The 25775-nt window shown below is 42.7% G+C and overlaps 1 protein-coding gene across 1 annotated transcript; it reads right to left on the bottom strand.

Annotated features, from left to right (window-relative positions):
* Nucleotides 1–1867: 1867 nt before the first annotated feature.
* On the bottom strand, nt 1868–25189 carry SNX18 (sorting nexin 18; the record flags this gene model as incomplete). Its single annotated transcript, XM_080637135.1, has 2 exons — nt 1868–2121; nt 23620–25189. 2 exons carry the CDS (start codon nt 25187–25189, stop codon nt 1868–1870), a joined length of 1824 nt encoding a protein of 607 aa, XP_080493261.1.
* Between the last annotated feature and the right edge of the window lie 586 nt (nt 25190–25775).

Raw genomic sequence — 25775 nt, 5'->3', positions numbered from 1 at the left:
GACCATATGGGAAGCTTGAGTACTGCTGGAAAGAGCTTTTAAGGGAAGTGATGAGTTTTGAAAATAGAAGAAGACAAGGAAGATAAAGAGCATATCAAGCCCTATGACTATGGTCCTTATTTTATGGTCAGCCTTGCTGTTTGCAGCACTCATTTACCAGCTAGAAATGGAGTCTTTCCTCACTGATTGTCCTTTCTTTTACAAATGCTGGTTTTTTCCTCTTCATTATACTCTGATTTTACTTCTTTGGGTGTGTACTAGAAGCACCGCCAAACACAAACTGCGTAAAATAGCAATATCCAAGCATTTGGGGATGAGTCTTAAAACCAAAACTACACTCATACATTTATTCCTTTAAAACAGAGGTGTGGAGTTAAGCTACTGAAACTCACACGATCCAGTGAAAAAACCGCATGTTTCTGCTGCATAGGTGAGGAATGATTTGTACTTAAATATAAGTGTTGCTTAACTTCCTTTTCCAGGCTTTCATTTGTTTAAGCTATCTTTGACTAATTTAATTACAAACAAAAAACTAAACATTTTGCTTCCTTGAAGATTTCGTTATTTTTGCTTAGGAGAAAAAAAGATAGGATAAATAAAAACCCTCTTTCACACTGACATGTAAGTAGGAAACCAGTAAGTAGGGAACACAGAAAATTAAAGGGAAATAAGCCAGAAAAATCTTTAAAAGATAGTGTTTACATATATATAAATGCACCCTGCTTGTCAAAAACAGTTATACAAAAATTAAGACAATTGTTAATTCTTGAGTGTTACAAACATTAAAATGCCACCTGTTTTCCAAGGCAGTTCAGCCAAGACTTATTTCAGGTCATTTATATTACTGAACATCCCTGAAAATTTGTAACTTAGTAAACTAATGAATCACAGTGGAGTTTCAACTCAGACAACTGGCAATGTAGATGCAAGTCTGGAGTTAAACTCAATCAGCAACTGAACAATGAGCAGATCATTTGAAACTTAAAAAATGTTCATGCAACATTGCTTGCATTCATATCCCCTTAATACACCTAATTTTTATTAGGCTAGCTATTCAAATACCCACTCACAGTAATGCTGTATACTAAAAAAACCGCAAAAAACCCTCTCTGTATTATTCATTTCAGAAAGGGAATTAAGTGGTGTATTTTTGTATATGTGCTTAACATTCTACTACATGTAACAAGTAGTCTTCATTTTCAGGGAAAGTGTGAATAGATTTAAGTCCTCCTTTCTGAGCCAACATTTGTCGTAAGACAGTACTTGCTGTGCAAACTCGATGGCAGCTGATTTTTTTTCCAGTCACTGTGAGGTTTTATAATCAGTTCTTGTCATAGGCATCAACCCTTCATTCATTCAATTGTAAAAATGTGACTTACTAGAAAAGGAAAAATAGAGTCTAAAGGCACAGAATCACATAGCTGCTCTAGTAGGAGTCTGTAAACAGAGAATCATTTGAATTTAGGAAATCCAAATCTAGGAAAGTAAAAGGCATCTGAAGCAGGCTTTTATCTAGCCAACTTCCTTAAAGACCCAAAGGGTTCTGAGGTCTACAAAGTATGCACTAAAATACCGTATTTTAAAAAGCAATAAGGCAAATAGTATACTCATTATTTCAAAAAAGTTACAATGGTAGTGTAGGCATACACAGTATAACTTAGTTACAATGCGTGGTACTGTTTCTACTATATAGCCCTATAACTGTTTCCTTTCTATATAATCGGAGATTAAACCAGGGTTCCAGGTGAGCACAAAACCATCCTTGTACCACCGAATGCCGCTGGCAACAGCTCTTCAGCAGCAGCATTTGCACTGCTGCCTGGGTCACGTTCATGCTGAGGGAAGTTCACAAATCAAAGTTCAGAGATTAAACACTGTCATACTTGTGAAGAGCTTCTTCTAGCTTTTGTGTCACTTTTTGAAAAAAGAGTATTTGCTGTTGCAAGAAATGCTGCATCTGTGATTTAAAGTCCCTCACACGAATTTTGTGGAAATGATTAATTTCTGCTAGGGTTGCAAAAGAAATAATGTTACAGCGTTCTTGAATGCCCTCAGCTTTTTGGAGCTCCATCTTCCCCTCTTCCACATGCCGCTTACTCTCCTTTACTTTGGTAAGGGCTCCTGTGTAAAGAACAAAACAAAATAGTTGAACTGTGAGGACAATGTAGATTCAACTACTGTACTTTAACAAGTGATTTAATAACAAGAAGGATTTGTATAAGACTCATTCTAAATGTATTTATATGTGTGCATATATGTATATATATGAAAAGAAATAAAAGCTTTTTCATATAAAAGTCACAGAACAGTGAATGTTGTTTAAAAAACACCATACTTCAAGGCTCTATCTTGCAAAAGTTAGTAAACCATGCCTATTTCACAATCTTAAAAATCAGATGGTATCCTTGAGAGACTATCTGATAAGTATACCACTACTGGGGAAAAAAAATGAAAGTACAAGAAAATTGGTCAGATTAATTTAAGCCTACATAAATGCCAGAAAAGTGACCTCATTAAGAAACTGGACTTTGTGAAACATTACTTTTCTCAATCTTTGTGAAACTTCAAAGGAGATCTGAAGATGCAAAATCTTGCCAAGACACCGTCTTGTTTTTACACTACAGATATCCAAAATTAATTACTGAGGAACTAGAGAATCTAAGTTTATTTCAGTTGCAGGTATCTTGTATATCGCAGATATACAAGACTGAACAGAGTCTTGTAAGAGCTAGAAATAAAAACAGAACAAAAGAGTCAACAGTTCTCCAAGTACCTACTTAAAGCACACGCATTCAACAAAAACGAAGTATCACCTAAACCAGACCTACCCAAAGCAGACTTACAATGACAGAGCACCAAGATATGACTTAAAACACTGAATTTCTTGGATTCAATTCTCCATAAAGCAGAGTCTTTGCCTTAAATATTATATACATATTTTATCCATAAAACTAAACCAAATCTGACCAATACAGTTTTTACCTTCTCACAAGATGTTAGTGATAGGACATTTTCACATCCTTTATGATCACATTTATGTTAAATATCCCTTTAACTATTTCTAATGTTGCAACTCTCTCTCCTTTCAGACTACACTTCTTACCATGTATGTGACTACAGTTCACTGACACACTACTCCCTTCACATTGCCACGAAGGAATGCTTTTCTGTACTCCCTACAGTGGCACTAGCCAGCAGGCTAACAGAGAAACCTCTCTATACATTCCAGCAAGACAACATCTGCTGCGGAAGCAGGTTTGTCTTCTTGTCAGACTGAATCCACATACATAGTAAACACCATTAAACAGTAAAAATATTGCTCATCAGCAGTAATACTATCTTCTGTCCTTTCTGTCCTGTGCCTGTTTTACAAGCCATTTCAGATGTGCCTCCCCGCATTGCACCAACACATCTCTGCAATTCAGATCTGGAATATGACCTTGTGCATGGATGCCTCTGGGCTCGCTGCATGCATAGCAGATTCAGAGGCAACTGGGGAGCAAGGCTGTGCTAGCTGCATTTCAGTGAGCATACTGCACCTCATCCCCTGCCTATCTCCAGCCTCTCACCAGGCAGAATGAAGGGTCAAGGTGTATTCTTACCAGAAGCAAGTTAAAGTATCAGGTGATTTGGCAGACTTGGGGGAAAAAAAGGTTGTTACATTTGTTAAACGAAATCTGGGTTGTGTCTTGCATGATAAATAAAATCTAGAATTCCTAAAATCAGAGACGTATTGTGCAACTTTTCTCCATTCAGCAGGGGGAAGTGTAAATGCAAACACTCTGAAAATACTTCCTATGTCATGAGTACTTTTCCACTATTAAATTTGTATTTTTGTGCTTAATTTGCATTTAGGCTGTGCTGTACAAGACATCTCCTGCCTGCGGCCCTCGTATGCGCCCTTAGTCACAAGCGTAAGAATATCATGTCCAGTGTGATGTACTTGCAGAAACGACATGAAAGAATTTCCTTTTTAAATTGTGGCAGGGAGGTTATTAACAAGATAAGCACAAACGGCAGGCTGCATGGCCGACAGAGCTGGTATTCAACTGTCAGAGGCCACTCTCTGAACCTGGTGTGCCAAAGAGCTGCCCAAAGGCCGAGAGCAGCAGCTCTCCATGGGGACTGTGAGATGACGGCTGTGCTCCAAACCTTCCTGGCCCCCATGGCATGCTGGCAGGTAGCTAGAGCCTCAGCACTGGCTGCTGCAGCAGATTGACCTCATCATCTCCACGCTAGCCCAAAAAAACACAACTGAAAAACCTTTTCCACATGCAGAGGTGCCAGCAGTAGGACAGTGCCAGAAGACCTGTATTTTCTCCTCTAAGGAGTGAGGAATCTCCAAGGGAGGGCATGATCTGAAAAATATTTAATCACCTCTTCTGCAAAAAGGACCCTTCTTTCAACAAACAAAACCAGGCTGACCAAAATTTTTCTCTGCATTCTGTGGGCATGGCAGGAATCCATGCATGGCTGTGAAAAACTGAAATTTGGGAGTTACTGGAAGCCAGATGGAGCTAGTTAAATAAATATGACAACTGTTCAGTTGTGATGTGGGAAACAGCTTCAGCTGTTATTTCCAGAACGAACAAACTGGAAGAAAAATACTGAAATTTAGAGCATCAGCAGCTGAAAGCATAACTCAGTTCTGGAGAATGTATAATCTTCAAATTATTTTACATCAATCTAAAACATACATTACCAAACACTAGAGCCCTTCAGATTACATGGATTATGCATTATGCATTTCTTGCCATTAAAATAAAAAAGAAAAGGGAAAAAAAAAAAAAAAACAAAAAAAAAAAAAAAAACAAAAAAACAAACAAAAAAAAAAAAAAACCAAAAAAAAACCACAAAAAACAAAAAAAGAGAAAGATTCATAATTAGGGAAAGGGATCCAAGGGGAAAAACTGCAACCATTAACACTGCTCTCTTAATGCATATGGACTCATACTAGTCCTATAGTAGAATTTCCTTTCAAAAATAGATAGACTACAACTGGATATCAGCAATATAGGACAAAAGCCTATACGTATACTTAAGTACAAACTTGCTTGTTCATTTGAAGTGTCTTTAAACACAGTGTTGAATTATTAGTAAAACAATCACAAAATAACAGAGGGAAAATTTTAGCTTATTTTAGGGCAGTGAAAGAACCTTTCCCAAAGACACAGAAAAAAAAGCCCATGTGCTTTACTTTAAGAAGCAAATAATCATTTTTTCCAAAGTGTAATTTTTAACTAGTTCAGCATCTACTGAAGTTCGCAAGACTTGGTAGACCTGTATCTTAGATTTAAATCTTAGAAAAAAGTGTTGTTAGTTTGCATGGCTTTGCAAGCAGCTTTACTAATAGCATACCACATTTAATCCCAAATTTTCTCTAAATGTTTCTCCATAGCCTACAGCTCTCGCATTTTAATCTACATGAGAAAAACTCTGAGCCAGAGACTCATTGATGTTGAAGATGCAATGATGCATGCAGGTTTCTAAGCAGTAGGACAGGGTGAGGGAATCAAGAAATAGAGAGCAGCCCCTTGCATGCATCCCTGCTTGAAAACAAGGGTCTTGCTTAGAGATGCTACAGCAGCGGATGGGTCCCATGGTAACCTCTAATGCCTTCCAGCCTGTAACTGTCACCCCAGGCTGTACACCATGAACTCCCCCACCTCCATCCTCACTAACCTATCCATCACCCTCAGCACCTAACACCGCACATCCCAGTTCCCACTGCTGCCCTCGCAGGGGGCTGAGGCTGAGCAAGTCCCCTCCCGTCTAAGTACACCTGCAGAAAGATCCTCTGGGTTCTGCATTTAGTGATGCGAACATCTAGCACTGGTTTGAGCAACCCAAAATAGCAAGATGTATTTAGAAAGTAGAATTATGGCAGCTCTAGAAAAGGCTAATACATATTTCAGAGAAAAGAAACAGAAGGAGCCACCTCCTAATGCATATTAGCTTAAGGAGATCTTCTGCTAAACACATGTCTGGGATAAATACCCACCAATGCACTGTTCCCAGAGGAATGGAATACATAAAAATAAATTCTTGTGGTTTTTTTAGCTCCAGCTTTACAGAGTCTGTAAAGTCTTGTCCATTCATTTAAAGCTTCTGGTCCAATGAAAAGATCTTCTGTCAGGAGATCACGTTCTAGTACTCAGGACTAGTTTTCAAACAGTGAAGAGGGCCTGGAGCAAAGATGCTGCAAAAAGCTGTGCTACATCTATTTCTGTTCTTAAAGGTGGGGAAAGCAGATGTGAGTGCTGGTTTTTATTGCCCAAAGCCTGATGTTAAACAGACAGTGGTGCTCACTGAATGCTGCTAAAGACTTAAGAGAAACTCGCAGGTTTCAGTATTTGTTTTGAAGTACTTGTCTTGAAGTATGAGATTAGAAAACACAAGATGATATAAACACGCTTAACAAGGAATATTTATGGTATTCTGCTATCAGCCAAGAAGACGGACAACATGAAATTGCTGCTAGAAATGAGTAATTCCAAGCTGTAACCACACAGTACAAACAGCAACCTAAATGCGTACTGAGGAGGTATCAGGAAAAAGTGCACTGAGTCAGTAAGCTGCCCATGAAAGCACAACGTTGCAATGAGGCACAAAGAGTCATCCATATTCAGAAAAATTAAATGAAAAAAAGAATGATCCTGACAGCACATAGGTTTGGGTCGAACAAAAGATTTTCATATCACCTGCAGTTCTATTACACCAATAAATGCTTTGAGATTGTGTGAAGATTCAACTAAAGGTGGGTTTGAATTCATACTCAAATTGTATTCACTTTCCCTCCACACTGTAACAATGCATATATACACGTAAACCTGCACTGATGCATATGTCTCTCAAAGCTCTCAAATTACATGGCATGATCAGTCTACCAGCAGCCAGGCCCACACTGGTTCTTCACACTTAACGTACATGACACTCGTCCAAGTTGCAGCTTGCAAAGTGACTTGAAGGCAAAAGTTCTGGGGCTCAGCTCATGAACACTGAAATCAACACTGCTCTTCACTCATTTTCTTTGTCTTACATGAAGTCATGTCTGCACTGTGCCTGCCAGCACAGGTGATCAGAAACCAAAGAGCAGTAACTGCTAAGGGTGTACCATCATTCCACTGTCCCATTCCCACCTCTTCTTTAAGTACCTGAACGTCAGCTTTCAAGTGTTGCATGCAGCCATCAGAAGTGAAATGTCAGCTGTGTCAGAAGCTTCTAATCCAAGTAAAGATAAATTCAGAGGGAACTCTTTGGGGCAGGAGTCCTTTTTACTCTGTATTTCAACAGTGCTTACTACAGTGGACATCCGTTTCATGCCTGGGTCTGCTCGATTCTTAAAAAACCACAAGCAGCAATTGTAATACTGATACTGTTCACAACAATATCACCATTTCTGATTGACCGCTACAGCAGTCATCTAGCTGCATACAGTAATAGTGCATATGGGATGAAACAGAAGTGTCAGCTCAACACTTCTAGAATGCAGCACTTGAAGCAGCAGTATCTGTTTAGGTCAGGGAGACAGCAATTCATGAAATACTGAACTTAAAAGCTCACCCAGCTTGTAGTAACCAAGTTAATTTTTTAGATCCTATAACTATAATGCCTTTATCACTGCAATTATTAAAATATTTCTTTAATTTCAGGGATGAATTCTGTTAAAACAGAGAAAGTAGATTTCTTTCACTACTAGTGAGATACCACTTCATGTGTGTATCAGTTATGACTACAACAATCTTTCTTTCAGCAAATACCCATGTTTGTGTTCCTCTATAGTTTGACTTAAAGAATTATTGCAAAACAATTGCAAAGGCAATGAAAGAAGACACGGGGGACAAAAAGTCTAGCGGTTCCCAATGATCTCTTACAAAGAATGCTACTTTCTGAAGCGCATTTTTAATGGAGCTGTGGAAGGGTGGGAGACTGAAGCAGTGAGCTGGGTGCCAGCCCAACAGATTGCACGACTCCTCATGTGACAGCTCTTTGCCTTTCCTTCAGCTGGCCCTGGCACTGCCAGGAAGGAGGCGAGCAGGAGCCAGCACACTGCTGGGGATACTGGTTGTGCTGCGGGTGAGAAGCAGTAACCATTCAGAGGGACAAAAATGGGACACGTGGCCACCAACTCCTCCAACCATGAACTTGTACTCACTCTGTTTGTAGAATCTAATAGCAAATGATACCAAAAATAGCCCCACGGACTATTACCCACTTCTAGTGATCTATGTGGGTGCTAGTGATGTAGATAGCAGTAGCCTGGAGAGCATAAAGAAGGACTACAGAGCCCTAGGAGAGGTGGTTAGGGGCTCTGGAGAGCAGATTGTCTTTTCATCAATTCTCCAGGATACAAGGGAAGACCTTAAAAAAGCTAGGAGGATTGATCATGTTAATAAATGGTTAAAAGGATGGTGCCATAGTCAGGGGTTTGGGTGCCTTGAACACAGGACCCAAGTTTGTAGGCCAGTACTGGGGGCTGGTGGAGCTGCTCTGATAAAAAAGGGGAAGAGTGGTTTTGGTAGGAGGCTTGCCAGGCTGGTCAAGGTTTCTTTAAACTAGATGTGTTGGGGGAGGGGGGCATTGTTCCATCCCAACACACCCAGTCAGTTACCACCACCTATAATAAATGCTCGGAGCAATGCAGAGATATTCCAGCCGCTCCACCCAATGAGCCGGCTTCATTTGGAGCTCGGCTCAGATGCCTCTATACAAACGCCCATAGCATGGGAAACAAACGAGGAATTAGAGATGTGTGCACGCCTGCAGGAGTATGATATAGTAGGCATCACAGAAACATGGTGGGATGGCTCCTATGACTGGAGTGTTGGAATGGAAGGTTACAGGCTCTTTAGAAAAGACAGGCCTGGCAGGCGGGGAGGAGGAGTTGCTGTTTGTGTTAGGGATCGGCTGGAGGGTATGGAACTGTGTCTGGGGACGGGTGAGCAGTCGACAGAGAGTTTGTGGGTCAGGGTTAAAGGGAGAGCAGCAATGGGGGACATTACTGTGGGGATCTGTTACAGACGCCTGATCAAGAGGACTCTGTGGATCAAGCGCTCTATAGGCAGATAGGAACAGCCTCACGCTCAGAGGCCCTTGTTCTCATGGGAGACTTCAACCACCCTGACATCTGCTGGAGTGACGGTACGGCCTGGCACAAGCAATCCAGGAGGTTCCTCGATTGTGTGGAAGACAACTTCCTTCTGCAAGTAATAGAGGAGCCGACAAGGAGAGGTGCCATGCTTGACCTCGTGCTCAGCAACAGGGAAGGGCTGGTTGGAAATGTGATGCTCCCGGGCAGCCTTGGTTGCAGCGATCATAAGATGGTCAAATTCGAGATCCTCAGGACAAGTACAGGTTGCGGGTTGACCTGCTGGAAAGTAGTGAAGGGGAAAGGGACCTGGGCATCCTGGTGGATGGGAGGATGACCATGAGCCAGCAATGTGCCCTTGTGGCCAAGAAGGCCAATGGTATCCTAGGGTGCATTAGAAAGGGTGTGGTTAGTAGGTCAAGAGAGGTTCTCCTCCCCCTCTACTCTGCCTTGGTGAGGCCGCATCTGGAATATTGTGTCCAGTTCTGGGGCCCTCAGTTCAAGAAGGACAGGGAATTCCTTGAAAGAGTCCAGCGCACAGCCACAAAGATGATTAAGGGAGAGGAACATCTCCCTTATGAGGAGAGGCTGAGGGAGCTGGGTCTCTTTAGCTTGGAGAAGAGGAGACTGAGGGGTGACCTCATCAATGTTTACAAATATGTAAAGGGTGAGTGTCAGGATGATGGAGCTAGGATTTTCTCAGTGATGTCCAGTGACAGGACAAGGGGTAATGGGTGTAAACTGGAGCATACGAGGTTCCATGTGAACACCAGGAAAAACTTCTTTACTGTGAGAGTGACAGAGCACTGGAACAGGTTGCCCAGGGGGGTTGTGGAGTCTCCTATGTTGGAGATATTCAAGGCCTGGCTGGACAAGTTCCTGTGTGATGTACTCTAGGTTACCCTGCTCTTGCAGGGGGTTGGACTAGATGATCTTTTGAGGTCCTTTCCAACCCTTGGGATTCTGTGCTTCTGTGTGATTCTGTGAGAAGAGCGTGCAGCAAGCTCACTGCCCTGGACTTCAAGAGAGCAGACTTTGGCCTCTTCAGGAACCTGCTTAGTAAGGTTCCATGGGATACAGCCCTAGAGGGCAGGGGGACCCAAGACTGTTGGTTGATATTCAAGGATCACCTACTGCAAGCTCAGGAGTGTTGCATCCCAAGTAGAAGGAAGTGCAGCAGGAGGGCCAGGAGACCTCCTTGGGTGGATAAGGAGCTGCTGAGGAAGATTCAAAGGAAAAAAGAGGCTTATAGAAGGTGGAAGCAGGGACAGGCAGCCTGGGAAGAATACAGGGATGTTGTTTGGGAAGCTAGGGACCAGGTGAGGAAGGCTAAGGGCCCAGTTAGAATTGAACTTGGCTAGGAATGTTAAGGATAATAGGAAGGGATTCTATAGGTACGTAGCGAGTAAAAGACAGACTAGGGACAACGTAGGCCTCCTTCGGAAGATATTTGGAGAAGTGGCTACCCGGGATTTGAAGAAGGCTGAGGTTCTTAATGACTTCTTTGCCTCGGTCTTCACTGGCAAAGGATCTGACTGCACCACCCAAGTCTTGGAAGGCGGACGCAGGGACTGTAAGAATGAAGGCCCTAGGCCCACTGTAGGAGAGCATCTGGCTTGAGACCATCTTAAGAACATGAATGTACACAAGTCCATGGGACCTGAAGAAATCCATCCGCGGGTCCTGAAGGAGCTGGCAAATGAAGTTGCTAAGCCACTGGCCATCATATCTGAAAAATCATGGCAGTCAGGTGAAGTTCCCGACGACTGGAAAAAGGGAAATATAACCCCCATTTTCAGGAAGGGGAAAATGGATGACCCGGGGAATTACAGACCAGTCAGTCTGACCTCTGTGCCTGGCAAAATCTTGGAGCAGATTCTCCTGGAAGGCATGCTAAGGCACATGAAAAACAAGGAGGTGCTTGGTGACAGCCAGCATGGCTTCACTAAGGGGAAATCCTGCCTGACCAATTTGGTGGCCTTCTATGATGGGGCTAAGAAACGGATGGACAGGGGCAGAGCAGTTGACATCATCTACCTGGACTTGTGCAAAGCGTTCGACACTGTCCCACATGACATCCTTGTCTCTAAATTGGAGAGACATCAATTTGATTGATGGACCACTCAGTGGATAAAGAACTGGCTGGATGGCTGCATGCAAGGAGTTGTGGTCAATGGCTCGATGTCCGGCTGGAAACCAGTAACGAGTGGTGTCCCTCAGGGATCGGTGTTGGGACCGGTCTTGTTCAACATCTTTGTCGGTGACATGGACAGTGGGATTGAGTGCGTCCTCAGCAAGTTTGCCGATGACACCAAGCTGTGTGGTTTGGTTGATACGCTGGAGGGAAGGGATGCCATCCAGAGGGACCTCGACACGCTTGTGAGGTGGGCTGATGCCAACCTGATGAAGTTTAACCATGCCAAGTGCAAGGGCCTACCCTCTGGTCAGAGCAATCCCAGGCACAGCTACAGGTTGGGCAGAGAAGAGATTCAGAGCAGCCCTGCAGAGAAGGACCTGGGGGTTTCGGTCGATGAGAAAATGAACATGAGCCAGCTTCAGTGTGCGCTCGCAGCCCAGAAAGCCAACCGTATCCTGGGCTGCATCGAGAGGAGCATGACCAGCAGGTCAAAGGAGGTGATCCTGCCCCTCTACTCTGCTCTCGTGAGACCCCACTTGGAGTATTGTGTGCAGTTCTGGTGTCCTCAACATAAAAAGGACATGGAACTGTTGGAACAAGTCCAGAGGAGGGCCACAAGGATGATCAGAGGACTGGAGCACCTCCCGTATGAAGACAGGCTGAGAAAGTTGGGGCTGTTCAGCCTGGAGAAGAGAAGGCTGCTTGGAGACCTCATAGCAGCCTTCCAGTATCTGAAGGGGGCCTACAAGGATGCTGGGGGTGGACTATTCATCAGGGACTGTAGTGACAGGACAAGGGGTAACGGGTTCAAACTTAAACAGGGGAAGTTTAGATTGGATATAAGGAAGAAATTCTTTACTGAGAGGGTGGTGAGGCACTGGAATGGGTTGCCCAGGGAGGTTGTGAATGCTCCATCCTTGGTGGTGTTCAAGGCCAGGTTGGATGAGGCCTTGGGTGGCATGGTTTAGTGTGAGGTGTCCCTGCCCATGGCAGGGGGGTTGGAACTGGATGATCTTAAGGTCCTTTCCAACCCTAACTATTCTATGATTCTATGATAAAAGGACAACAGCCATAAAAATGTCAGAATGGGAAAAAAAAAAAAAACAAACAAACCCCACACCAACAAAGGAGAGTGATTGTTCTGGCTTTGTCATCAGTGGTAACTGGCAAAACCAAAAAGCACCATATTCTTGATTATCACCTTTGAGAAATCACCCAGCCAACAGGCTTTGATGCAACAGCAACATGTGTCGAAGTCTGAAGGCTCCTCTGAGAGATGGCTCTTTCACAGGGAAGTACAGCTAGATCAGAAAAGACTGTGATCCTCAAAGAAACACCAAAGTTTGACAAATAAAATCTCTCAGCAGTTGTATTTCAGAAATCTTGTGCAAATAAAACAACCTGTGCAATAAACAGTTTTTCAATTTTTTACAGCAAGGTACAAAATGAAGTTTTGTGCCTTACTCGCTAAAAAGTAAAACAACCTTCATTTCCACACCATTCAGATGCCCATCAGGTTAAATGGTCTAACAGTAGACATAAATGTGTCCTTCAAAGCAAGCTACTCACTACTGAAGGGAGTGCTCTGAGCTAGTCTAACAACTCTCTTTGCTTTACTTCCATTACAAAACACTGTCCCTAATATGAGACAGCATCCTAAAAGGGAAAAAACAATATATTCATGATGTTGCTTTCATCAAAGAGTACAAAAGCAGAAAATGTACCTAGAAACGTGTTCTTTTTCCCTACCTAACAGTGAGATTATTTAACTACAGCTCTCTGCTTGCAGACTGGGAACTGCACAAGCTGGGTAGCCCGTGTGTGTGTAGCACAGTTTTGATGTACCCTTCTTCTCAAAGAAACTACTTTGGAGAAAACAATATTACCTCTAATCCAGAGACTGCTGCCAGAACAAGTCTGTCTACATGGCTGTCCCACTTACACCAGATCTAGCGAAGATGTTATTATGGGATGACTCAAACGACTAATCCAATAAAAAACTGCATTTGGCCTGGAGGGGAGGGAGACAGTGGCTTAGGTTTATCGATGGCTTAGTTATGTGACCCAGCTCAGCCCAGGGCTACACAACCATTAACTCCAACACAAGGGAAGTTACAGAACCACCGTATGAGATTACACATAACATTACATCCTACCCAAAAAACCAGCCCCCAACAACCCCCCCCCCAATTTAACGTGAAACAATGAAATTGTGTGTAGCAGAATAGAGATTTTACTACATTGACAGACTATTTGCTTAAGAGTGCTGTGAGAACAGATTAACAAAAGATGCTGACATTGAGATTCTGCAAATTCTTTACATTTTCTGGCTAAGATTCGGAATGGAAAGCAGCATAATGGGATTTGCCTAAAATTGAAACCAGAAGAGGTCTCCAATAGAGGCTGTATAAAAAAAAGTCACAAAGTACCATTACAATAATTAAAGTAGGAACGACTTGCTACTTTAAAATCTGGTTTTACAGTTTAAAACAGAAAAAAGTAAGCAATCTCCAACATCAAAGGCAAAATGATGAAGTCACTTTTTCCTTCTGAAAGTGCGAACACAGCAGGTTTCAAAACCAGTCTAATTCACAGATTATATTCTTCTCCTTAAGGGTGCAAAACTACTTTAGCAATATTCTCTTTTTTCCATAGTGAAAGTTAGAAATATAAAAATAAAATATATCAAATTGCAATTACTCTAGTATTACAGGCTTTTATCTACAGATACATGAAAACAGCAATAATGCTTTTAGAATCGGCAACCTAACAACAGTTAAAAAAAGTGAGCTTAATTTTTTATTGTTTTGTTGCCCATTGCTCTTAAAACTCCCAGAATAAAACAATACTACCTATTAAATCTAGGCTTATAAATTACAGTACTGTGCTAACATCTAGGTTAACACTGACTGACTGAAGGATAATTTATGTCAGACAGAATTATTCATTCTTCCAGTTACCCTCTTGCAAAGCTCATCCAAAGCTGTCACCTAGTCGCATTCTTCAGTTCAAAATGAAATCACCTTCTAATCTGTACAATTCAGATATCACATACAAATAAAACAGTCTTTGCTAGAGATTGCAGAAACTTAACCTTAAGCTCACCTGGTGGTTTTCACATATACATTAATTAATATATAACCAATTAACGATGGTGTAGAGTGCAGAGTCACTCAATTTTAAAGAACTACCAGGGTTAATGAACACTATATATGTCTAATAAAGATTTTTATTTATTTATTTTACTTTAAATAATGTGATACTTAAGACTTGACTATCTGTGCATGTATCTGCCAGCTGGTGTCACACACATAGGAAGGGCATACATGGCCAGTTTATTTAGCCAAATCTACAAGGACTGTAATCACACCTGTGCATGTTCAGAGGCTCCAAAATGCTCATGGTACTGAAAATAAACTATCACACTAGCAATGTGCATTTCAGTTCCAGAGACCCCCAGAGGAACCTACAAGCTCTGGTGTGCAGCACCTTCAGTACAACTGTTTTGCTGGGCCATGCTACACCACACTTGCTATGCAACTAACAAACCATAACTTGCCCCTGAAACAGTTAATAATAGGAGGTGAGAGCAAGATGTCAAAATGAATGAAAGAAATATTACAGAATTATCAGTTTATTGCACCTACTGCCCCACATAACCTGATTAAGAAACAAAAAAAGCCCATGGTGCTAGGTACCCAGATGTAAAAACTGTGCAAAAGTGGAGTTTTTCCATTCAAATCTTGAACACAGCAGCTTTAAAACTAATATATCGATGTGTATTGTACACAAACAGTGTTTCAAGCAAACAAATTACCTTACTTTCACCACTAAAGCATGTTTGAACTGTGTTCATGAGTAGTTCTGACTTTACAGATACCTACAGTGATAAGTGAAATGAGACCTTTGAGGAACAATTTGATCTTAAAATCCAGGTAAATTGTGCATATTGCTTTCCATCACAAACAGAACATTTTGCACCCCAGCCTGAGAAGCAAACACTAAGTAATGGTGGTTTTGCCCAGTCCTAAGGCAGTTTGTTCTTTTCGACAGTCATGGGTAGCATTTAAAGAGTTTTCTTTTAGTATGGCTTCAGCTGACACTGCAGACTGCAGTGAATGAAACTTAAATGAGGCTGGTCACCAGAAACACAGTACATTCGCCTGTTAGAAAGCCAGTCATGCCTTTTAGAGTGGACACACTTGAAAATTTAAGTGACTGCAATATGCAGAAGTACCAAGCTGAAAGTGATTGCAAGTACTTCTTACTAGCTTACACCTAAACTGGGCATCAAACAGGCTTTTAAGGAAATCTCTGTTTTTCCATAATTTAAGTTGGTCTATGACATTTTGGTCATCACAGGTTCTGAGCACTAGTTTCTCCCAATTCTAATGCTAAGGATAGGCATTTTTTCTGTTAGAATGATGCTAGAGCCTCTAAATAGGTTTTGTAAATACCATCTTCATAATACTGACTTCAAGACAACAACCTTAACAGAAATGATGATGCTGTGCATGCATGATATAAATTAATTTTCAGCAAAACTGTTTAACAGCATATGAGCAGAAATATATTCATTCATCTTTCAGAAGAGACAAGATGAATATAAGATGAATAGAAACTATGGCACAAATGGATGTAAGCATTATTGTATTAAACGGTAACTTCTTCAAAATTTTCATAAGGTTCATGGGATATGGGTGGACAGAAGAAGACAGGTAGCACTGCATATTGATATCCATATACCATTTTTGAGAGAAGCAAGTAAAATGCAGGTTCCTCATCCCTTCTTTATTGAGGTGCTAGGAAAGACCTGCTTTTGGTTGTCATTCTCTGCAAAGGCTGAAGGGAAGCAAAGAGCAAGTGCTATTTACGGTGTTTGCTTGTCCATCATCTGCTTAGCTCCACTACTGTCCTAAGATGAACAAATACAGCATGTATAGACAGTTTAAGACAAATTCACAGGAAAAGAACCCAGATTTATATGAAATTCAGATACTGTATAGACAGTTTAAGACAAATTCACAGGAAAAGAACCCAGATTTATATGAAATTCAGATACTGCTCCACTTTTTCCCCAGTACCCTTTAAATGCTCTCTCTTAGCAATCTGAATGTTACAGTACCTCTCTGAGGACGAAAAAAAAAAGAGAAGAATACAGAAGGTAAACCATCATTAATGCCACCAATTAAAATATATTATATAATACAAAGCAGAGAATTTGAACATTGTAATAATATAATGCTATATTCATATTATGTAAAAAAAATGCTATACATTAATTACATTAATTTTTAACTGTAAATATATTTATTTAAATATATTACTATAGTACCTATTATAATATGTAGAGAACGCTGTAGTTTTATAAAGCTAGAAGAGAATTGTCTGCCTTTTTAGGAGGAAGGGCTCTGCTGTTTTGAGTTTGGGTTTACATAAAAACTGCAAGCAGATTCAAAATGTAGTGTCATTACCATGATATTTGGTAAAATGAATTTTTCTTTCAGTATACTGCCAGTTAGCCAGCATAACTATTTATGCATATAAAGATTCAAAATTGTAAATCTGAAGAAAAAACCCCAAAAAACAGAATAACAAGTTACTTCTTTACCATAGGACAAAAGAGCAATGTAAACTTGCAATCACAGCATGAATCTGCTTTTCCCATTGTTACGAAGTAATTGTATGGAGGCATAAAAAGGGTACTCTAGTTCACTACTATTACAGAATTTGTCCACCCATGATGTGCACCTACCTAAAAGAAAGGCTGAAATTATCACATATCTTCCAGCTCTGATATAATAACAATCCAACTCACTAAGAACTGAACAAATTGTTTAAACGTGCATATTCTGTCACTGATTTCATGAAAATCCACTCCAAAATTTAAAACACATTTTTACTAGGTTTTTTAATTTCTTTATTTTTATTAAATTTTAATCCTCATGTCTGTCATGAAAGATATAGATAAGAATGTGTAGAAAGTGTTTGCCGTTTGTTTGCTGTAACGTGCTAATAAGACTGATGTTTTGAAAGCTAAGCCAAATATGATCTAATTTTTTAATCAGGATTTTCAAACTCTGTGCTATTTGAAACAGGCAATTTAAAATTAGTAAGGTACAAGCTGGATGAGTTTATACAGTCTGTACACATTAACTTGGCATTTTAACTGTTCAAACAAAGTCTAACAATGAAGTCATGGAAAGATGCTGGAAAGGCTGAAACATGTCCTTGTTTCAAAGGTGACTTGCAAAATAAAAAAAATCAGCCAGTTTGTTTGATTTTGATAATATGCTTACAAAGACTTGGGAAGAGCTCTGGGAAATACTTTCCGTCTGCAGTCTACCAATTCTTGACTTCCCTGTTTGGATGGAAGTCCTTTTGGCAAGACCCAGAGCTCTCAGCTTCAAGAGAACCATCTCACTATCTAGATTCTTCATAAGCTTCAAGCCGAAAAGGCACTACAGTCTTTGAAATAAAATTACTTCCTCAATTCTTGAATGTCTACACTGCTACTCTCTAGCTGCCCACAGGGTTTTCCCAGTAGACAGGGTTTTGCTTCCTATGGTGAGCAAGTACCTGTAAGAGCAAAAGAGGTGACAATGCATTTCCCGTGGTCAAACTGAGAGGTGTGACCAAAACTTCTCCAGCCTGCTAGGACTAAGTGTGCAGTCTGGATAGACTTTCCTGTGTGCAGTAAAGTAACATGTGCAGTCTCTCCTGCGGGAGGAGCAGTTACAGCCTTCCTCTGCTACCACCTGCTTTTGAAAAAAAGGGGTTTTATCAGCTATGATATGTCTCTCTGTCATCAAACATGTATGATATCTGTGGTTTTAAAAAAGCTAACAGAAAGACATCATGACTGCATGAATTTTGCTCCCTTAGAAAGCTAAGGTAAGAAGAGATTGTGGGGGAGCATAAAAGAAAAAAAAAAAAAACCAACCCAAACCTCATATTTCAAAAAGACCCATGCATCTTTTTAGACAGAGTACTTTTTTTCCCCTCTTTCTGTCTTAATCTTCAAGCAAGGCTATTGCTCAATTTTAGTCTTGTTTATTGTTATCCTGATTTCACACACTGTAAAGAAGCTATAATTTTATACAGTTTCTAAATGTGAAGATTTTTTTCACATTTTAGTCATCTTAAAGTCTCAAGTTTCCTTCAGGCTACCTTCAAATACTGGGTGATTCAGCAGCAAGCAGACAATGCTGCATCATCAGTGTAACAACAATGGGGAGGCAAAAAATACAAGTCACCATGGAGCAATCCATCTTCATCCATTCTCATCAAAGTCCTTAAACAGATGAAATGCAGGTACCCATCTCTTTTTACTGCTTAAGGGTCATCCGGCTAGAATTACATGCCTAGCACTTGGCCAGTAGCTACCTGAGTTGAACCCATGCAAAGTATACGTATTGGAGAGACAGAGGTGGAAGTTAAAAAAAAAGGTGGATAAAAGGAAAAACAGGGATGGAAAAAACACATCTGCACAACGAATTAAAAGGTTAGAAAGTAAGCAAGAGAGAAAAATGTTGCTTTTACACAGTGATATAAAATTTTAGGTATGAATTTTGACCAGTCTTATTTATTTATGAACATGCATACTGCTCTCCTTTCCCCTGCAAAAACAACATTGCTGAAAATGTTACAGCGAGTTCTAGGTTTCAGTGCTGCTTGTGTTTTTCTTGATGCCTGCAAATTTGATGCATTTCCAGCTGGAATGTTTTTTCGCCTATAATTTTGTAGGACATTCTAAAAACACACTCAACATATTTTTTAAAGCCAATGTCTAGAGTTACGTTTGCTTCAGGTAAATACAACTATTTGCCTTTTTTAACTTTTCACAAACAGTGATCAAGAAGCAAAAAGGTAATTTGGTTATTTTTTTAAAATAATTATCTTAAATTTTGGCATGCAGAAAACAGAATTGCTGCCTACATCTTAGAAAACATTTAGACCACTTTTTCAAATCTTTTTTGCAAAAATCATAACCAAAAGTTTGTCTAGCATTAGCACCATAATGTCAAGAAAAAGGAGAAGTCTGGAAAGCAGAGATGAAACGGCAAGTTAGTATTTCTTCCTCTTTCAGAAATCACAAAAGGCTAATTGTAGTAATGCCTCAAACAAAAGTTAAAAGAAATCCCAAAATCTGTAACTTCCCTACTCTCACTAAGCAAATATGAAGACAAGAGAGACAGACAAGCATGAGCTACAGTACAATCACAAATGATGTCAAATTCTCACATATGCATAAATGTTCTGAATCTGAACTTGCATGGGCCTGCAGTGAGCATTTATGTTGAAGATTATTGAAGTTACAAGATCTCATCAGTTGAGTGAAGCTCTAGCAAATAACATTTCGGAATTATTTTCCCAAGAATGCTGAGGGATTTTCCACAAGTAGACCTTAAAACACACACACGCGTGCGCGCGTGCACACACACACACACAAAAAGTAATTACAAACAAAGGGTGCTTTTTTGGAGGCTGCTTTTCTTCTCACAATTACAGCAACTGAATCTAGTTATTTCTTGAAAAACACTTGGGTTCTACAAAAGAAAATTACAAAAGTGTAGCTTAGGTTTTGAGCCAACTGAACTTAATATGCCTCTTCTACAGATATTTTGCCAGAGGCTGAAGAAAACTGAGTACAAGTATATCTAACATATTTGGATCTTCCACTCCAAGAAACACAGGTATGCACAGGATTACTTTCATGCAAGAACTTTAGAAACATTTACCTATGGAAGGTTGGCGGCTAGATACATTCAAGTATTTGGGTGCTTAGATGCTCGAGACACCACTTTGCCATCACCTACCCCTACAGGTGCCAGTTTTCTCCTAGTAGCCTGATTTTCCAAATAAAAGCTACAAAACAACAACTCATTTGTAAGGGATGTATGCCTTGGGGCTGATATGCTCAGTGCCAGGCTCACTGGGACATCAAACCAAGCACTTCCAGAGGGTTTCCAACTCAGTATGTTCTTTGTGGTAGGGCTCCATCCAATTAATCTTTAGACCTGGAGTGGAACACACAGGAAACCAGGTAAGATCTCTCACAAAGGACTGACAAGTTGATATTCAACCTGCAAGTGGGACAGAAAAGTTCAGATCTTTCCTCTGTCTCTTCTGGAGCAGGAAATTCAACTCTTCCTTCCCTCACAGAAAACTCCTTAAACACCAGGCACTTGAGATGAAGGAATCACTTAAAGTCTCCCATTGGAGCTATCGCCACCTCATAGAATACTTACAATACTAGTAAGATAATAAACACTTAAAAAAATATTCCCACAGTCCATTGGTTCCCATGTTTTACAGAAAGGACCAAAATGACAATCTCTCTCTGCACGCTTCAGAACGTGTATGATGTCCTCAGCACAGGATGCGAAAAGACCTGGTCCCCAGAGCCATTAGAAGCATGATAGTTAACAGGTTTTCCTGCTCATCTGCCGACAAAGCAACAGTGGGGCTTGCATGGCTTTGGTTCCTAATTCTAGAGAAAGACAAAGCCTAAACAGAGGGCAAATTTTGTCTCTGACATAAGAGATTCTCTGTCCTTCTCGCAGAAGTTGAAGAAATTACTAAACACCCCCAGATATGCAGACTTCTCAGTCCATACCACAAAACACACTTCCAAATCACGTTCAGCAGCTGTTCAACTCTCTGCAGAACAGCAAACCCATGACAGGACAATGCAGTTGAATATTCTACCCACAGACATGGGCATGGTTTGGGCACAGCTGCCTTTGTTTTTTGGACCTTGTCAGGTCTAGGGAAATACAGAAATGGAGTCTGGAAAACACCTAATTTTTTATCCCAAGTGGACTATATATTTACACTAAGTAGAAAACAAGGGAGAACTACCCCTAACTTCAGAGTTGGTCTTCTTAAAAGCACAGCCAAGTAAGCAGCGCATCAATCTGGCTACTGTTTCTATCACTTCCAAGGTCACTTTGGGGTCATTTTACTGCACAAACATGTAGTACACTAGAAAATAGAACTCTTGAAGAAAACCACATCAACACTATTTTTCAGATGACCTGTGACCATCACTGGATATTTGTTTAGTCTGTTCAGACAATAATAATTCTCAAAACTGGCTACTATTATGGTCAGTAAATTTAAAAGAAAGCTCTTATGATGTAATAATATCAAACAGTTCATTTTGTCATCTGAGGTTTACAGTTTGGAATTGAAAAGTTATACCTTGTTACAAGTAACTTTGAAGAGTAATAAAACAGCAAATACACTGGGTGTAAAAAACATCTTCCTCTCAGTTTTCCTCCTGTTTGCCTGTTTTGTAACAGGAATGACAACAATGAACACATACCCCTGTTCTAACGCCATTCAAGCTCTTGCCATTTTTGGATGGCAAGTATGCACCAGGGATAACACTGTGTTGAAGGCTGTGTTAGCCTAGAGGTGCTGGAGCATTAAGAGCTGCATGCAGGCTGGCTGTATGTTTCTCCAACCAGCTCCAGGTCAGTGCTCTGACACAAAATCAACTCTACCTGCATCATGCTCATATACTGTACTAGTGGAAGCACATTCAGATGAATTTTCCTTCAGGAAGGTAAACCTAACCAGTAAGCACAAATTCAAACAGAACTATAAAAGAAAGAGGGTTGAGTTAAGCATCTCTCTTATTGTTCCAAACCCTCTCTTGAAGGTCACATCTCCAAAAATTATGCAGTGAAGAACTCCATGTAGCCTTACAGCTTGAGGATCTATTATTTAAATAGTGTACATAATCTTCTGGTTTTTTTCACCCAATACAAAATCCTTCCCTTTATTTTTTTTTCCAAAGGCTTACAGATAATCCTATTATTTGTTGACAACTCACTTTAAAATGCTGTACTCCCAAACACAAGGCATTGCCAAGGCTGCCCTTCTCTCCAAATCTACATTACTTGTTATCAGAACATGTTGCAGCAGCCAGCAGAACAACTGCTCAGAGGTTAGACTGCACACTTCCCTCTTCTCTTCAAAATTGTATGAATACTGTTTAAGTTTCCACTCACAATTTTCAAGATTTGACAGCAGAATGGAGATCTGAATTTGATGTACGCAACTTCTAATAAAAGCTTACTTTATTAAATAACATCAAATTGCATGCTTATACAAAATGTTTCCTCGGATCTTCCCAGCAATAACGCACATCTCCTGGGAGCCTGCCTTTTTGATCTGTGGGAAAAACCTCTCCTAACTCTTTTATCAAACCCAATGTTCTGTTTCAGATGCAAAAACCCTGGAAATGTCACATAAGGACACAAAAGAATGATTCACTATGGGTGACAATTCGAGCTCTGCCTCTTGGGATGCAGAACATCACTTACTAATCTCCAAGTAATTTTCAATAAAGCTCATGCATTTTCTCAGGTAACTTACACACACCCATTTCCACAGAGCATATGTGATATTTTCTCAACCTCTTCCACAGCTCCAACCCCTACACCTCCCTGACTTTGAGTTTAAAACTATGGGTAAGGTATGTAACAGCAAAAACAATGAATGATGGGCTAGTCTGCTCGCAATGCAGCATATATGAATATCATTAATTTCACTGCAGGGAAATTGTCTACACTTACGTAGCGCTACAAGCCTCTGTTTAGCTGAACAAACACCACTAGTTATAGAGCAGATATTCCTTATTTTCTGAAGTTTCTTTCTCTCTGACAGATCACAAAGCACCATACAAGCAGCAATCTGAACCTCAGAAGCATGTTTCAGCTAGAAAGATGCTGAAAACATAACAGGTGAGCAGCATCTTTTTATGATAATAAGGGCAAAGGATGAAAAACGCCAACTAAGAACCTGTGGCAGACCATTACACTTTCAAAGGCACCAAGAAAGTTTAATGCATGGCCAAATGAGAAACCCCAGCAGCTTTAAACATCTCATCTGACTGACTCTGCAAAATGTACGTACCACCATGCACACCTCAAAGGTGGTGGTTAATGGGAGGATAACCTATATCTTCAGATTCCTTTATGTTTATTACCTGGTAGATCAGAGATTTAAGACACCTAACATGCATCAAAGAGTAATAGGTGTTTTCATACCACTTGATTTCCAGGGTTTGTGAACAACACCATTAAGCTTTAATGTATCAGCAGCACAGGCAGATGTGGTTTCTTTCAAAGATACATAGCCAAATGCAGCGGCCTCTGACCAGTCAAATTCCCAACCATGTCTAGACCTTTGGTACAGAACAAAAACTGTCACTCATTTGTTTTTTGTATTTTTAATAAATTTACCTGAGTAAACGTGGAAAGATATAACCCAAGGCCAGCAAGCCAGATGCAGGGCAAATTTAGACCCCCATCCCAACATCTGCATGCCTACTACTGATACATAAAACTCCGTAATTTCAGAAAACATGTAAGGATGTTACCTTTCTGGACGTGGATGATGTCTGGAAAGTTTGCCAGATGCCCCTGATACAGCGCTAACAAATCCATCACAGGATCTAGGTCCTGCCGGGGCTGATCTGCAAAGAGGTCCCCGATGGCGTCGTAGGCTTCTGCAGTGAAGGCTATGGCTTGGTTGAGGCCAGTCGAAAAGGCCTGCTGGTCCAGCTCAAATGCCTGACTGAGGCACTTAAAGGAGTGCCCCACCTTCTGGTATTCCTTCTTGAAACCAGTGACTTGTTTGCGGGCAAACTCGTTGGCTGTGTGATTAAGCTGCAGGGCACTCTCATCCATCTTCTTCGTGAAGGCTTTGAAGCCATCTACCTGGCTTTCCACCTCCTGCAAGTCCAGGCTGGCCCCAGGGCCCGTGGGGACACTGATGGTCAGGAAAAAGTTAGCACCTACCATCTCATCCTTCTCAGCCTTGCGCTTGCCTTGTTTCCAGGCCTTCTCATCCGTGCTGGGACAGGTAAGGAAGTGTTGGAAGGCATCACACTGAGCCAGCACGGGGTGGCTGCACATGTGGTCCATCCACCAAGCCAAGCCTTTGCGACGTTTGGAGATGAAGTCCTCCTCGAAGCGGCCGGTGGCCTGCTTTTCTGGCAAGTGAGGCACAGAGATGACAGGGAACTTCTCAGCCAAGCGTCCGTAGAGCCAGTCAAAGTGCTTGTAGCGGCGGTGTACCTGCTGCCCAGTGTGGCTGGGCACCAGCTTGTAGGCGATGTAGCTCTTCATGCCCTTGAACTTGGTCTGCTTGGTTGGGTCCTCGATGGAGCACTGGAAGGGGTAGGGGTTCTCCTGCCACTCAGGGCCCCGGGGACCCAGCACCACGCACAGCTTGTCCCCGTCTTTCACAAAGCCTGATGCCTCGCCCAGCACGAAGGCCTCCCCACCAGACTTGACGAAGGTGGAGAAGCGGTTGAGGTTGCGGCTCACTGTGGCCGAGCTCTTGGCGCCGCCGCCGCCGGGCGGGTGCGGGTGTCCCGCGGGGTGACCGCCGCCGCCGCGGGAGCCTAGGGAGAGGTCGGACCGGGTGGACAGGCGGTAGCGGCCGGGGGCCCCGCCGCCCGCCGTCTCGTAGTCGGGGTAGGAGCTGCCCAGGGCTCCCGGCTCGTCGGCCACGGTGGAGCTGTCGTCCCAGTCGTCGTCCCAGTCGTCATCGCTGCCTTGGCTGGGCTGGTAGGAGCCGCCGTAGGGCGCCGGCGGGAACGGGTACCCGGCGGCGGCGGGGGGCAGCGGGAAAGGCTCGGGCGCCGCCGCCGGCGGGGGCTGCTGTGCCGCCGGCTTGAAGGCGGCGGGGGGAGGCAGCAGCTCGAAGCCGCCGACGGGCACGTTGGCGTAGCGGGCGGGCGGCGGCGGCTCGGCGGCGGGGGCGCGGATCACCTGCACGTAGGAGGCCGGGAAGAGGCCGCGGTCGCCGCGGCTGTTGACGCCCTCCAGCCAGCCCTCGATATCCTGCTCGCTGCACAGGCTCAGCACCTCGTGCTCCCGCAGCGAGATCTCCCCCGGGTTCTCCGACCTGAAGTCGTACAGCGCCCGGGCACGCAGAGCCATGGCCCCGCCGCTCCCCAGAGGCAGGGGGGACTGCCCGCTGCCGCGGTACCGCCACCCCTCACCTCACCGCACCGAGCGGCGCCGGCGGGGCTGCAGCAGCGAGACCGCGGGGGTGGCCTCTGCCTTCGCGTCCCGCCGGCGGGGACGCCCCGGCGGCTAGCCTGCCCGGGCTCCGCTCCGGTCCGCGGCGGCTCCGAGTCCCGGCTTCACCCCAGCGGGCGAGGCAGGGCGCGGGGCCGGGCCGGCGGCCGTCCCACGTCGCCAGTTTCGCTAATCCAGAGCCGAGAGGCAGGACGGAGGAGCCGAGCGCAGAGCGGCCGCCCCCATCGATGGGCCCGGCCCATCTCTTACCCTCCCCGCCCGCCCCCTGGCGTCCGCCCGGGCCGGGCCCGGAGCGCTTCTCGGTGGCCCGGTTCGAGCGCGTCCTATCGGGCCTCGCAGGTTGTAGCACCGCACGCTCGGTTCCTGAAATGCGCTGGGTGGTTTGTCAGACGCCTGGCAGATTTCCGCGGTTCCTCCCGACCCCACGGAGGTGTCGTAGCACCTCTCCAGCTTTGGCTAAGAAGCTTGTGCACCTCCTCGGGCG

Source organism: Psittacula echo, assembly GCF_963264785.1.
Source record: "Psittacula echo genome assembly, chromosome: Z".
NCBI classification, from domain to species: Eukaryota; Metazoa; Chordata; class Aves; order Psittaciformes; family Psittacidae; genus Psittacula; species Psittacula echo.
This window is presented reverse-complemented; position numbering and strand designations above follow the sequence as displayed.